The 13,406-nt window shown below is 42.7% G+C and overlaps 1 protein-coding gene across 1 annotated transcript in view; it reads left to right on the top strand.

Annotated features, from left to right (window-relative positions):
• Window positions 1-3,659: 3,659 nt before the first annotated feature.
• The window catches only part of Poglut1 (protein O-glucosyltransferase 1), a 22,329-nt gene continuing 12,582 nt past the window's right edge, over window positions 3,660-13,406 (top strand). The window contains exons 1-5 of the mRNA XM_013019335.1: window positions 3,660-3,778; window positions 4,340-4,430; window positions 5,822-5,965; window positions 9,927-10,062; window positions 11,097-11,198. Coding sequence (XP_012874789.1) covers window positions 3,673-3,778; window positions 4,340-4,430; window positions 5,822-5,965; window positions 9,927-10,062; window positions 11,097-11,198 — 579 coding nt within the window. The 5' untranslated portion in view covers window positions 3,660-3,672. The remainder of the gene's footprint in view (window positions 3,779-4,339; window positions 4,431-5,821; window positions 5,966-9,926; window positions 10,063-11,096; window positions 11,199-13,406) is intronic.

The following is a 13,406-nucleotide window of genomic DNA, read 5'->3' as shown; positions in this document are numbered from 1 at the left end:
TCAGCTTTTCAGCTCAAGGCTAGCGCTCTACCACTTGAGCCACAGCACCACTTCCGGCTTTTTTCTTCTTGTTTATGTGGTGCTGAGGAATCGAACCCAGGGTCTCATGCATGCAAGGCAAGCACTCTACCACTGAGCCACCTTCCCAGCCCAGAATAGTGTTTCTGGACACTGGTGGCTCATGCCTGTATTCCTGGCTACTCAGGAGGCTAAAATAAGGACGTCTGCAATTTGAAGCCAACCCAGGCAGAAAAGTCCTAGGAAAGCTATCTGCAATTATACAGCAAAGTGCCAGTCTTGTGGCTGGATAGAGTGCCAGCATTGAGCAAGAAAGCATAATCAGCAGGAAGCTCTGACTTCATGCCTGGATATAAACAAAAAAGAGAAAAAAGAAAAGAAAGAAATGTTTAGCAGTAGGTTAAGTATAGTTAGAAATCCTTCAAGTAATGACAGCAACAATTTCTCTGGGGCTCTGGAAGAATTAGAACTGAGGAAATGATCAACTAGGCCCTACATAACCATTTTTGAGACAATGAGCTACCAGATTGTGTGCCTTTGTCTCTCATCACCAGAACATATGTGACTGAGACTGTTTATTAATTATGTATCCTTTGTGCCTTCCTTTCTCTGCCCTTAACCATGTCTCTATTTGCCATGCAGGTGAAAGTGACCTGATATGTGGAGTCCCAGGAGTTTGAGCCTGGCATCTAAAAATCTGATTTCAGAATCTCTGTGCATGTGAATATAGAAACCATTAGACTACAAAGAATTGCAAATAGTATGGCACAGGAACTTTTGTAACAGAAATGTGATGATTTGTGCATGAAAATAAAATGAGTGCTGTTAAATATGGTCTGTTTGGAGTTGAGTCTGTTTGGAGTTGAGTTCCTGGAGTAAACTACAGCAAACCAAACCAAAACCAGAATGACATCACTTGTCCTAGGCATCAGAAATCAAAATGAAGCTGTCACTCTTTTCATTTGAGGGAAGCAATCTGGTACCCATGAAATGATTACTCCAGTTCCAGAGTGTAGCCTCATCATTCAGGTTATGAAAAGGTAGATTTAGTTAAGAGGTTAAAAAGTTTGGTAGTTTCCTTAGCTGGAGAACAACTTGCACTGGAATGTGTTGCAGGTTGGCAAGCTAATGATGCAAGATTGGATAACTGGGTAATGCAAGATTGTTTTTTTTTAAAAAAAACACACTCATCTGAAATGCCTAATATCCAAAATATATAAGGAATTCAAGAAATTAACCCCTCCCAACCCCAACAAACCAATCACTAAATTTCTCAGAAGAAGAAGTAAAAATGGCAAAGAAATGATGCTCATCATTCCTGGCCAGAAAGTAAATGTAACTCAAAACTACTCTGAAGTTCAATTTCTTCCCAGTTAGTTGGCCAACACTGTGAATTCCAACAACAATAAATATTGGTGGGAGTATGAGGAAAAAGGAACCCTACTGCACTGTTAGTGGGGATGTAAACTAGTACAACCACTCTGGACAGCAGTTGAGGTACCTCAAAAAAACATAGATTTTAACTATGACTCAGCCACACCACTCCTGGGCATTTACCCAGAACATCACAAGCCAGGATGCCTTAAAGACACTTGCACCTTCATGTTCACTGTTTTACTGTTCACAATAGCCAAGTTGGGGAAATAGCCAAGATGCCCTATAATAGATGAGTAGATTCCCAAAAATGTGGTACATATGAACAATGCAATCTTACACAGCCATTAGAGTAAAATTATATCATTTGCAGGTAAATGGATGGACTTAGAACAAATTCTGTTAAGTGAAGTAAGCCAAACCCAGAGAGTCAAATGGTGCATGTTTTCTTTCATATGCAGAAACTAGACTAGATCTAAAATACATGGGAACGTGATAAATTAGACAGGAATGAAGGCATTCACATATTGTGACCAAAGGAAGATACCCTTAGGAGAGGAACACAAAGGCACAATGCCTATGTGCATCTGATGTTACAAAATTATAGTTATTGAAATGAACTCCAGGAAATGGAAAAAAGGTTTTTGTTTTTCCTTTGTTGCTGTTCTTGTATTCGTTTCTTTTTGTCTTGATTGTTCATTTATATGTCTTTAGGAGTGTATGGAGAGGCACAAAAATGGAGGGACAAAGGAGAAACCAATGCAGCATAAACACTATATTGAAAATAAACAACTTATAGGTAGGGACAGGAGGGAAAAACTGGGAGAGAGCAAGGAAAGGGGTGATATTGTCCAAAAGGAAATGTACTCTTTACCTGACTTATATAATGGTAACCCCCTCTGTACATCACCTTTAGAATAACAAGAAATTTAAAAAAAAAACTCAGCTGTAGAGAATAGAATGTCCTGTCTCCATCCTTCCTAGTTTCTCTAAATCTTACTTGGTAGGGGATGCAAGAGACAGACCTAAATTGAGAGTGTAATTTCAGAATGATCCACAGTGACTCAGCAGGACTTCGCTGATGGATTGGTTGTTCCACACTTCATTTGCATAGGGGCAACCAATCAGCGCACAGCTCAGGGAACTAAAAGCCCGAGAGACTTGTCTCTAGTCAGACATGACAATAGATTGAGAAATCCTACCGAAAGAGAAACAGACTTTGACCCAGATACTTAGGTAAATAAGAGTTCTCCACATTCACCATCCCTTGTCCTGGATTTCATTCATAAATTGTGAGAGCAGAACCCAAGAAAGCTAACGCAGCTGCAGTGACAGTGAAGCTGCAGCAGTAGCAGACATTGCCTGATCCTGGGTTGCAACTTTACCTGTCTCTGCTGTAAAACCAATAGACTCTGCCCACCTCAAGAACAGCAGAAGAACGTACAGAATTTTCTGTACAATTTGTCCTTGTCTGTGGGGGAGGAGGAAGGGTGTACGTACGAAGCTCTTTTTTTTTTTTTTTTTTTTTACCGGTCGCGGGGCCTGAACTCTGGGCCTGGGCACTGTCTCTCAGCTCTTCAGCTTAAGACTAACACTCTACCACTTGAGCCACAGTGCCACTTCCGGCTTTTTTCTTTTTGCTTATGTGGTTCTGAGGAATCGAACCCAGGGCCTTGAGCATGCAAAGCAAGTACTCTACCACTGAGCCACCTTCCCAGCCCGTACGAAGCTCTTATAGGGACAGTTTTTGTCCCTTATAAAGATATTGTTGTGTTCATCCTTCCTTGAGCTGAAGGTGATTGTAAAGTGACTGCAAAGAGAATGGCCTAGAGCAATGACCACAAAGACCATGGAGGCAAGGATGCCAAGGTCGTCTTTTATTTAATTTGTGGGCCCAAGTAACGACGCAGTCCTTTTCAGTAAATGTGTCTTAAGTTGCTGTTACTATAGAATTGTATACTATTCAATAAGCAGTTTGCTATAGAAAGACCTATAGCCTTTGGTTATGACCATAAGAAGCTTCAGGCAAGAAAACGTGTCTTCTCTGACCTTCAATTTCCTGTTTGCTGAGAATAAGATGTTCCCAATGTATCTCAGAAGGATGCATTATCAAATGGGTTTTCTCTGCCAGCTGGGAAGCACGGAGCAGGGCCCGGGGTGGGGGCGGGGGGGGGGAGGGCGGGCCGGGCCAGGCCACGGCGGCCATCTTTGAGCCGGGCAGCCCGCCTTCATCTTTGTGCAGGGCAGCGCTTCCGCCGGCGCCGCGGCGGGGAATCCGCAATGGGTCTGCGGGCGATGGAGCGGCGGGCGAGTTTCGCCGTTCGGCTCTTGCTGCTGCTGCTTTTGCTACTCCTGCCCGCGGTTCAGGGCCGCCATCAGGAGTCAGGTGGGCTCCGGGCCCAGGGGCCCAGGCCGAAGCCCGCCGCTGCGGCTCGCGGTGTGGCCCCGCCGGGTCCCCCGGACGCCGGGGAGGATGCGGAGGCGCGTGTGGGCCGGAGAGACCCGCTGTCTGCGTCTCCGCTTACGCCCGGGACCCTGGAGAAGCAGGGGGTTAGGAGGGCGGAGGAAGCCCCAGTCACCCACCCTCGAGAGGGGGGTACCCCGAGCCCGGTGTTCTTTGAATGGATTCTCCTTATGGGGTTCTATTTCGATGAGAAGGGGGAGAATCTGTAAGTGACTCTGTACCCCAAAATGTGTCTGTAGCCCTTGGGAGTCTTAAGCTTGTGAATTGTCCAATGCTTTGGACACCTGAGATGGGCCAGGTCGACGGTCAGACGCCTGTCAGGTGACAGAAAGAAATCCTTCTTGGCATTTCGCTTCCCCCGGTGCGGCGGGAAAGGGGAATTCAGGGGAGATTTTTTGGTTTTTCTTGTTCTGCCTGATGCTTGCAAATAAGAATGCCAGGGGGAGGTATTCTGTTAACTCTCCTTTACTTCCCTTTTTGAAGGCTCAAGATGGAAAGTATTTATTGACCAAATCAACAGGTCTTTGGAGAATTATGAACCGTGTTCAAGTCAGAATTGCAGCTGCTATCATGGGTGAGTTGTTATCACAAGCCTGTCCCCAAGAGCTTGGTAGTGGTGGTCAGAGAACCTGCAACGTTTGGCGAGCAGAAAGGCTGCCTGAAGTGCCCTCTCGTTCTAAGGAGTGAAAATGCCCAGGGATAGGAAAGACCCACTGGTCTCCACATCACCTCTGCTTCCCAAGGGGATGTATCGCATGCGTTGGACTGGTTTTCCCCTGGACTGAAAGTGGCTTAAAGTCTGGGTCTATGTTTTGTTCAGTTTTTTTTTTTTTTTTTTTTGCCAGTCCTGGAGCTTGAACTCAGGGCCTAGGCACTGTCCCCTGAGCTTCTTTTGCTCAAGGCTAGCACTCTACCACTTGAGCCACAGCTCCACTTCCAGCTTTTTTTCTGTGTATGTGGTACTGAGGAATCGAACCCAGGGCTTCATGCATGGTAGGCAAGCAACTCTACCACGAATCCAAGTTCCCAGCCTGTTTGTTCAGTTGTATCCTTGGTGCTGGGACTAAGTAAATGCACTCAGTATTGTTGAGGGAGTGAGTGTATTTGTCAGTATTCACTTCCTGTTGGTTGTCTTTAAAAGTATGCAAATTGGAGTTAGGACTTGGTATGTATTGTAAAAAGTAAATATGCTAAAAGCAGACTTGTATATCCTAATTACCTAGTGGCAAGCCACTTCAGTTCTCTGGGACTCCAGGTTCCTCATCTGTCCTGTTATTCTGATCTCTCAAAAATCTAGTGAAGGCTAATGGTATTTACTGAAAACTTAATGAGTTTTATTTTTTATTTTTTTGTGGCATTAGGGTTTGAACTCTGGGTCTCATGCTTGCTAGGCTGGCCCTCTACTATTGAGACACCTCCAACCTTGTGTTTTTGGAGAGCGAGTGTAGCAAGAGTTTTTCTTTCTGAACTGGCCAGAAACAATGATCCTCTTTTGTTAGCCTCCTTGAGTAGCCACACGCATCCAGCCCAAGCTAGTTTTATTTCTGGTTGTTTCAGTCAAGGTTTTTGAGCATGTGTAGGGGAACAGACAGTGTTGGACTGGGATATGAACCTACCTTCTGTAGGATCCAGAAAAAGAGGCGGTTGGCAGGTCTGAAGTGGCTGGGTGGGCATGGATAGGGCATGAGTAGGAAAGAGGAATATGGATCACTAAGGAAGGGGCATTCCTGATGGAGGGAAGAAAGAGAGACATTGACTTGATCTTACTTTTTGTGGCTTTGTTGTGTTTGATGTTTTTCCATTACCTGTGGTGCTTCTGGAGGAAGTGTTGCTCATTCCTGCCTTCTGCCTTTGCGCTTAGAGTACTGTGTTCTCTAGTATCAAACAGAAGTATACTTAGGAAATAGAAGGAATTGGCCTCATTCCCTTGGCTTGTTTTCATTTACAATTCCCATTCCTTCCCAGTGTCATAGAAGAAGATCTGACTCCTTTCCGGGGAGGTATCTCCAGGAAGATGATGGCAGAGGTGATCAGAAGGAAACTAGGAACCCACTATCAGATAATTAAGAACAGATTATACCGAGAGAATGACTGCATGTTCCCCTCAAGGTAAGAGTTAAGAGGTAGAGGTACACATCTCTCCTCACCTTATCACATACAAGCTTACTCTATATTAAGCTAGTACAGTGGACTGTCTAGGGAGTTCCTCCTCACATTCCAGGGGGACTACAAAGTACTGTGAACTCCTTTCCTTGCCAGCGACTCTTTTTTTTTTTTTTTGCCAGCTCTTTATTAAAGCCTGTCCCCTCTGACTTTATGAGGCTGGGATATGGCAATGGTTGTAATGGCTATGGCTCTACCTCTCCTCTTCTTTCCCTGGCTCTAGGAATGCAGGACATGGGTTACTGACCCCTAGCGGGTTGAGCTGGGATGAAGGAGGAGGAAGAGATGCATAGGTACTTAATGAGTGTTATGGACCAGGTTCAGAGAAAGCATGTCAATGGAGCACTTCCATGACTATACAATCCATCAATGAACACTCACATTATTCCTCACCATACCCCTAATGTGGCTAATCCAAACAGCACTGTAGTCAACATTCTTCTGCATGTACCTTGAACATTCATATAAAAATATATGTAGGGTATATGACTAAATTCCTAAAAGTGCCATAACTAGGTTAATATTTAATGCATAATATATTCATATATATATATATATATATATAATTATTTTTAAGGCAGAGTCCTACTGTGTGGCCTGGGCTGGCCTGGAACTCAACTGTCTTCCTCCTTTCATCCCCCAAATGCTGGAATTACAGGCATGTGGACTATATCTGGGTTACAAGGCTGAGGTCATAGCTACAGTGGTATAGTGCCTGTCTAGTAAGTGTAAGGCCCTAAGTTTAAAACTGTAGCACTATTACCACCATCACCACCACCACCAAAACTTGATCAATATAGCCAATTGTCCTCCAAAGAAGTTGTGCCTATTTACACTTCTGCTATTAGTATTGTATGCTTGGAATAAAAGTCATACCCTCCCTCACCAGGGCTATGTAAATACCTTTCAACATCTTTACACATGTTTATCAATCATTGATCTTTTATTTTTGTCGTGGGGCTTGAACTCTGGGGCTTGGCACTGTCCCTGAGCTCTTCAGCTCAAGGCAAGTGCTTTACCACTTGAGCCACAGCACCATTTCCAGTTTTCTGGTGGCTAATTGGAGATGAGTCTCACAGACTTTCCTGCCCAGGCTGGCTTTGAATGGTGATCCTCAGATTTCAGCCTCCTGAGTAGATAGTATTACAGACATGAGTCACTGATGCCCATCTCATTGATTTTTTTTATTTTTAGTTATCTCCTTTTATATAAAATAATTTTTTATATTTAATGTATTTCAGTTTTTCTTTAAAATTATAAACTTTTAGATAAATCCACCAATACCTAGAGAAGTGACCTTGAGCATTGTCCTAAAATACCTACTTCTCCCCTTTTAGAGCTAAGATGGTCCTTGTGCTCATTAGCAAGGCGCACAGTGAATTCACAGGCCAAGGCACAGGCTTTTGTTACCCGCTTCCTCATTACCTATCCCATAAATCTGAGTTTGTAAACCTGGTGAAGAGAGTTCCCAAACCATATACCAGTACTATATTTTTCCTGTAAACTTTCAATTTTTATTTAATTATTCAATAAGCTATACTATTCATCATATTCAAAAGAAATGCCATATGCTCAGCATCACATGTTTGTTGTGTGGGATAGAGCATGGGGAAATAGTTAAATACCTTTTTTTTTCTTTTTCATCCTTTAAGTCAAAACCAACATAAATGCTTTATTTGTCTCACTCCTTCTTTCTTCAAATACATTTGAATAAAAATGCTAAGACTATACACAGCCTATTTCTCCTTGTTGACAGCTCTTGTGAAGAGGAAGAAGTGCTTACAAATGCCTAATTAATATTCATTCATTACATGAGCTTGGTGCTTTGCCTAACTCTGATGCTACCACTTTCTGACATGTATCAGATTCATGCTTTCCTTAATGTTTTTTAATGTCTTTAATTCCTTTATCGTATTGAGTTCCTTTTAATTTTTTTTTCTATTTTTTAATTGTGAAAATTAAAATAATTTTTAAATTGGTCATTTCTGTGCTGCCAGATAGAAACCAGCTAAGCTGTCATTACAACTTCTTTTGCTTTTGTGAAATCCTCTGAGAATTCCCAGTGAGTCTAGGCAAAGAATGATGCTCCATGATCAGGAGGTTTATTCTGGTTCATTGTTTCAAAACTTACAGTCCTCAGTCATTGCCTTTGAGTTTGTGTAAAGGTAGCACATCATAGCAGGGGTATATAGTAGAGCAAGCTTCTCACCACATTGTAGTAGGGAAGCAGACAGACACACCAGTGGCCCACAATATCCCTAAAGGGCAAACTTTCAGTAATCTAAAACATCCAACTATGCTCCTTCTCTTACAGTTTTCTTTTAACCACTCCCAATAGTGCCCAGCTGAGGGCCAGACCAAACCCATGGGCCTTTGGAGATATTCTGGACCCTAACTATAGTGTCTTTGTGGGAAACAAAGCCCATGGACCACAATTAGAAATTCTTTTAGTTCCTATCAGAATTTTTTGTTGTTGTTGTTGATTGTGGGGCTTGACTCTGGGCCTGGGTACTGTCCCTCAGCTCTTCAGCTCAAGGCTATTGTACTTAAACCATAGTGCCACTTCTGGTTTTCTGATGGTTTATTGGAGGTAAGAGTCTCAGGTTTTTCCTCCCCAGGCTGGCTTTGAACTGTGATCCTCAGATCTCAGCCTCCTGAGTAGCTAGGATTACAAGCGTGAGCCACCAGCACCCAGCCCTGTGAGAATTTGTATATTTCCATGTAATTAAATTGTTCCTTATCAGAGCAGTAAAGAAAACCTTGGGTTTCCATGTGCTGGAAATGCCTATAATCCTAGTTATTCAGCAGGCTGAGATCTGAGGATCAAGGTTCAAAGACAGCTCAGGCTTTGTAAAACTCAGAGATTGTGAGACTCTTGTCTCCAATTAACCACAAAAAAGCTGAAAGTAAAACTGTGTGGTCAAGGGGCTGGGAAGGTGGCTCAGTGGTAGAGTGCTTGCCTTGCATGCCTGAGGCCCTGGGTTTGATTCCTCAGCACCACATAAGCAAAAAGAAAAAACCCCAGAAGTGGTGCTGTGGCTCAAGTGGTGGAGCATTAGCCTTGAGCTAAAGAGCTGAGGGACAGCGCCCAGGCCCAGAGTTCAGGCCCCACAATCGGACCCCCCAAAAAAATTAAAAAAAAACAGAAAACTGTGGGTCAAGTAGAACCCTAGTCTTGAAAAAAAATAAGCTCAAGAATAACACCTAAGCTTTGAGTTCAAGCCCTAGGACTGGCAAAGAATAAAGGAGAAGGGGAAGGGGTAGTGAAAAAAGGGAATGAATAAAGGAGAAAGGGTAGTGTTAGCAGTAGTATTCCCCTCAAACTTACATGGATTTTTTTGGAAAGATCCATTAAGTATTATAAGCTGGAACAGCTTAGTAAGGAATGATAACTTGCACAGTAACACACTTGTTCATAGTTAGAAACCTTAGAAATGATTAACTTCCACAATATAGAAAAGTGAAATAGTCCTTAGAAGGATGCCTTTGGTTAGGCACTATAGCTCATGCTACAGTGGAGACAGAAGTTAGGAGAATCACTGAGGCCATCCTGGGCAAAAGTTAGCAAGATCCCATCTCAATAAGCTGCGCATGATCATGTATCCCTGTAATCCCAGCCATGCAGGAGGCCATAGATAGGAAGATTATGGTCTGAGAATAGCCTAGGCAAGAAGCACAAGACCCCTTCTGAAAAATAAGGCAAGAAGACCTAGTAGTAGGATGCCTACCTAGCAAGCTCCAGGCCCTGAGTTTAAACACCAGAGCCACCAAGACAAAGAAGAATGCTCTCAAGAGATTGTTGCTGATAATCTGAGTGTTGTCCTGCCTGACTTCTTTGATTGAGAAGACCCTTGTTTGTCCTAGTCACCAGATATGCTCTGGTGACTTATTTTTTTCTGGTTTCTAGGTGTAGCGGGGTTGAGCACTTTATTTTGGAAGTCATTGGGCGCCTCCCTGACATGGAGATGGTGATCAATGTACGAGATTATCCTCAGGTTCCTAAGTGGATGGAGCCTACCATCCCAGTCTTCTCTTTCAGTAAGGTGAGTGCAAGAGAAGCCACCTGGGAGTGGAGGGTGGTCCTGAGGATATGTCCTATGTCAGAATCTGATGGGGTGTAGTGACGATGAGGCATAAGGTCCAGTAAAGAGGGATATCCTCTTTTACTCACAGTAGTTGAGAAGTGAGTCTGAGGAGGTAGAGCTAAGGACCTCAAGTAATGTAAGACTTAATACTTAAGTGTTTATGGCTAGGAGTATAAGCTAGGGAGAGAGATGCCTGAGAACCCTACAAAATGTTTAAAGATCCTACACAGCATGGGGAGAGGAGTTCAAAAAAGGGACTGGGATGTAGCTCAGTGGCAAAGTGCTTGCCTACCAAGTGCAATGTCCTGAGTTCAATCCCCAGTACCAAAAAAGAAAAGACAAAAAAAAAATACAGTCAAAACAACAACAACAAAACAACCAAAAAGCTTATAGGCTTGGAGTTAGGAAATAAAATAAAAAATGGTTACAGGTAGGCATGGTGCTATATGCCTGTAGTCCCAGCACTGGGAAGCTGAGGCAGAAGATCACAAGTTCAAGGCCAGTCTGCTATGTATCAAGTCACTGTCTCAATAAAAATCAAATACCTCCCCACAACGGGAAAAAAAAAAAAAAAAACATTCCTAAAATCCTTGCCTTCCTACAAATGTATATCAACCATAATGTTGAATAGCATCTGCTCTATCTTTCTGTAGCCCAGGGGCCCAGCATATCTAAAACTGAACCTCAAAGCTCCAGGTAGCTCAAGATGGTTTATATCCATGGTGGAGATAAGGGTATATGATGGCAGGATCTTTGGTTTGTGGAGATACAAGTGTGTCTTGGAGAACTAGGAACCATGAATAACTTGTGCTTATCCTCACAGTCAGGTTAGGTTCATGCAAGTGGTATATTGGCTGGGATGAAAGCATTTGGAGTTGGGGGATGGGAAGGCTAGATGAGTGGATTTTGGAAAACCTTAGCCTTTGGTTCTTCCAAAGCAGAGGGACCTCTTACTCCCACATTTTCTTTATCACAGTTTACTTTCTCTCTAGATTTGTTTTTTCCCGTGTTGCCAGTGGGCTGAGGCCACATTTGTGTTGTATTGCCCATGGTTTAACCTCATTTCACAAAAGTGCTTGGTCCCATTGTTTGTGGTGAAACTCCCCCAGAAGAACAGATAGAGGCTCCCATGTAAGTCAGTAAGGACTTTGTATCTATTATTATCTGTTGTTTCTGTGGATAATAAAATCTGACTGTCAGTTTACTAACTGTCCTTTTGTCCTCTCTCCCCTCCTATGTTTTTTTTTTTTTTAATATCACTTCCCATAGGAGGTTTTAGTCTGACAACTTTATGGTTAATTTCGTACCTTCCCTCTATTGAACAAAGGTATATTTGAGGTTCTTGATAAGTTACATATTTTTAAAATATTTAAGAAAAGGCAAACAGCATACGGACATGTAATCCTTGTGAAACAACAGTAGATTAGAGGTTTATCAGTAGTCAAATATTAACAGAAATAACCATGAAAAAGGAAGAGGTGGTATTACTTTCTTCAAAAGATGGGAGCCAAGTGCCGATAAGCCTGTAATCCTACCTACTCAGTAGACTGAGATCTGAGGATTGTGGTTAAAAGTCTTGGCAGGAAAGTCTGAGACTCTTATCTCCAATTACAAAAACTCAGAAGTGGAACTATGACTCAAGTCATAGTGGTAGAGTGCTAGCTTTGAGCAAAAAAAGTTAAGGGACAGCACCCTGGCCCTTAGTTCAAGCCCTAGTTCTGGTACAAAACAAAACGAAAAAGATGTGTGTGGGCTGGGAAGGTGGTTCAGTGGTAGAGCACTTGCCTTGCATGCATGAGGCCCCGGGTTCAATTCCTCAGCACCACATAAGCAAAAAGAAAAAAGCCAGAAGTGGCACTGTGGCTTGAGTGGTAAAATGCTAGCCTCGAGCTGAAGAGCTGAGGGACAGCGCCCAGAGTTCAGGCTCCACGACCGGACCTCCCCACCCCCCCCCAAAAAAAAAGATGTGTGATATTCTTTCCCATTTCTGCCCATGGTGCTTATGACTCTAAATAATGAGCTCAGCTGTGCCACAGGTGTGTTACCTAACTGTGTTTCTGAGTACTTGCTATGTACTAGACACTGTCCTAAAATTTGTGTTTGTCAAGATATTTTGTATTTGCAATAAGCCTTTAGGTGGAATTATTGGTACTAGAAAGATTTATTGGCCTAGAAAGATTCCTGACTTTAAGTAGAGATGTAGAGAAGTATAGTTAACATTTAGACTCTTGTGATCCATCTCTCAATCACTGCACAGTATTTCCTGGGTCTTATTCTCAAAAGACTCAGTAGTAGTAACTAAGAATTTATATGGCAAGGTAAATTCCCAGGGTAAAATCAGGAGAGATCTTGGATTATTCAGAATTGGGTATATAATTTCCTTTTACTAAAAACAACAACCTCCCTACCCCCCCAAAAAAAAAAACTATAATAGTCTATATCTTTTAGAAAAGCAGAATTGTAAGGAACTGAGAAGTAACCTTTAATATGATTCTAAATTCTGGGAATTATACTCTATGATCACTTTTGCTTTTTATATATTTTTATTTATTTACTTTTTTTTGTCAGTTGTGGTGCTTGAACTTGGGGCACTCTCCCAAGCCTCTTTGTGCTCAAGACTAGTGTTCTACCACTGGAGCCACAGCGCCACTTCTGGTTTTTGAGTGGCTAATTGGAGATAAGTCTCTCAGGGACTTTCTAGTCCCGCTGGCTTAGAACCACAATACTCAGATCTCAGCCTCCTGAGAAACTAGGATTACAGGCGTGAGTCACCAGCACCCAGCTACTTCTGCCTTTTAATGTGTGGAGTATAGACCTTGCAAGCTAGAGAAAATATCTTTGGTGCTGGGTGTCATTGGTTCATGCCTGTAATCCTAGCTACTCAGGAGGCTGAGATCTGAGGATCGTAGTTCCAAGCCAATCTGGGAAGAAAAGTCCATAAGACTTATCTCCAATAAACTACTCAGAAAAAGCCGGAAGTAGCACTGTGGCTCATAGGGTAGAACACTAGCCCTGAGCAAAAGAAGGTCAGGAACAGATTCCAGGCTCAGAGTTTAAGCCCCAGAATGGAAAAAAAAGAAAAAAATAAAATATCTTCAGCAAGTTGACATTATAGCCAGGCCTTTCTCCAATCCTGTGTCATGAATGCTGTTTGTTCCTTCTCACTTTTCCAGTGAAGGGTTCTATAACTTTTTTTTTTTTTTTTTGGTCAGTCGTGGGGCTTGAACTCTGGGCCTGGGCGCTGTCCCTCAGCTCTTCAGCTCAAGGCGAGCGCTCTACCACTTGAGCTACAGCGCCACTTC

This window comes from Dipodomys ordii, unplaced genomic scaffold, assembly GCF_000151885.1.
Source record: "Dipodomys ordii isolate 6190 unplaced genomic scaffold, Dord_2.0 Scaffold45, whole genome shotgun sequence".
In the NCBI taxonomy this organism is placed as follows: domain Eukaryota; kingdom Metazoa; phylum Chordata; class Mammalia; order Rodentia; family Heteromyidae; genus Dipodomys; species Dipodomys ordii.
The sequence above is the reverse complement of the archived record's forward strand: the minus strand, read 5'-3'. Positions and strand labels throughout refer to the sequence as shown.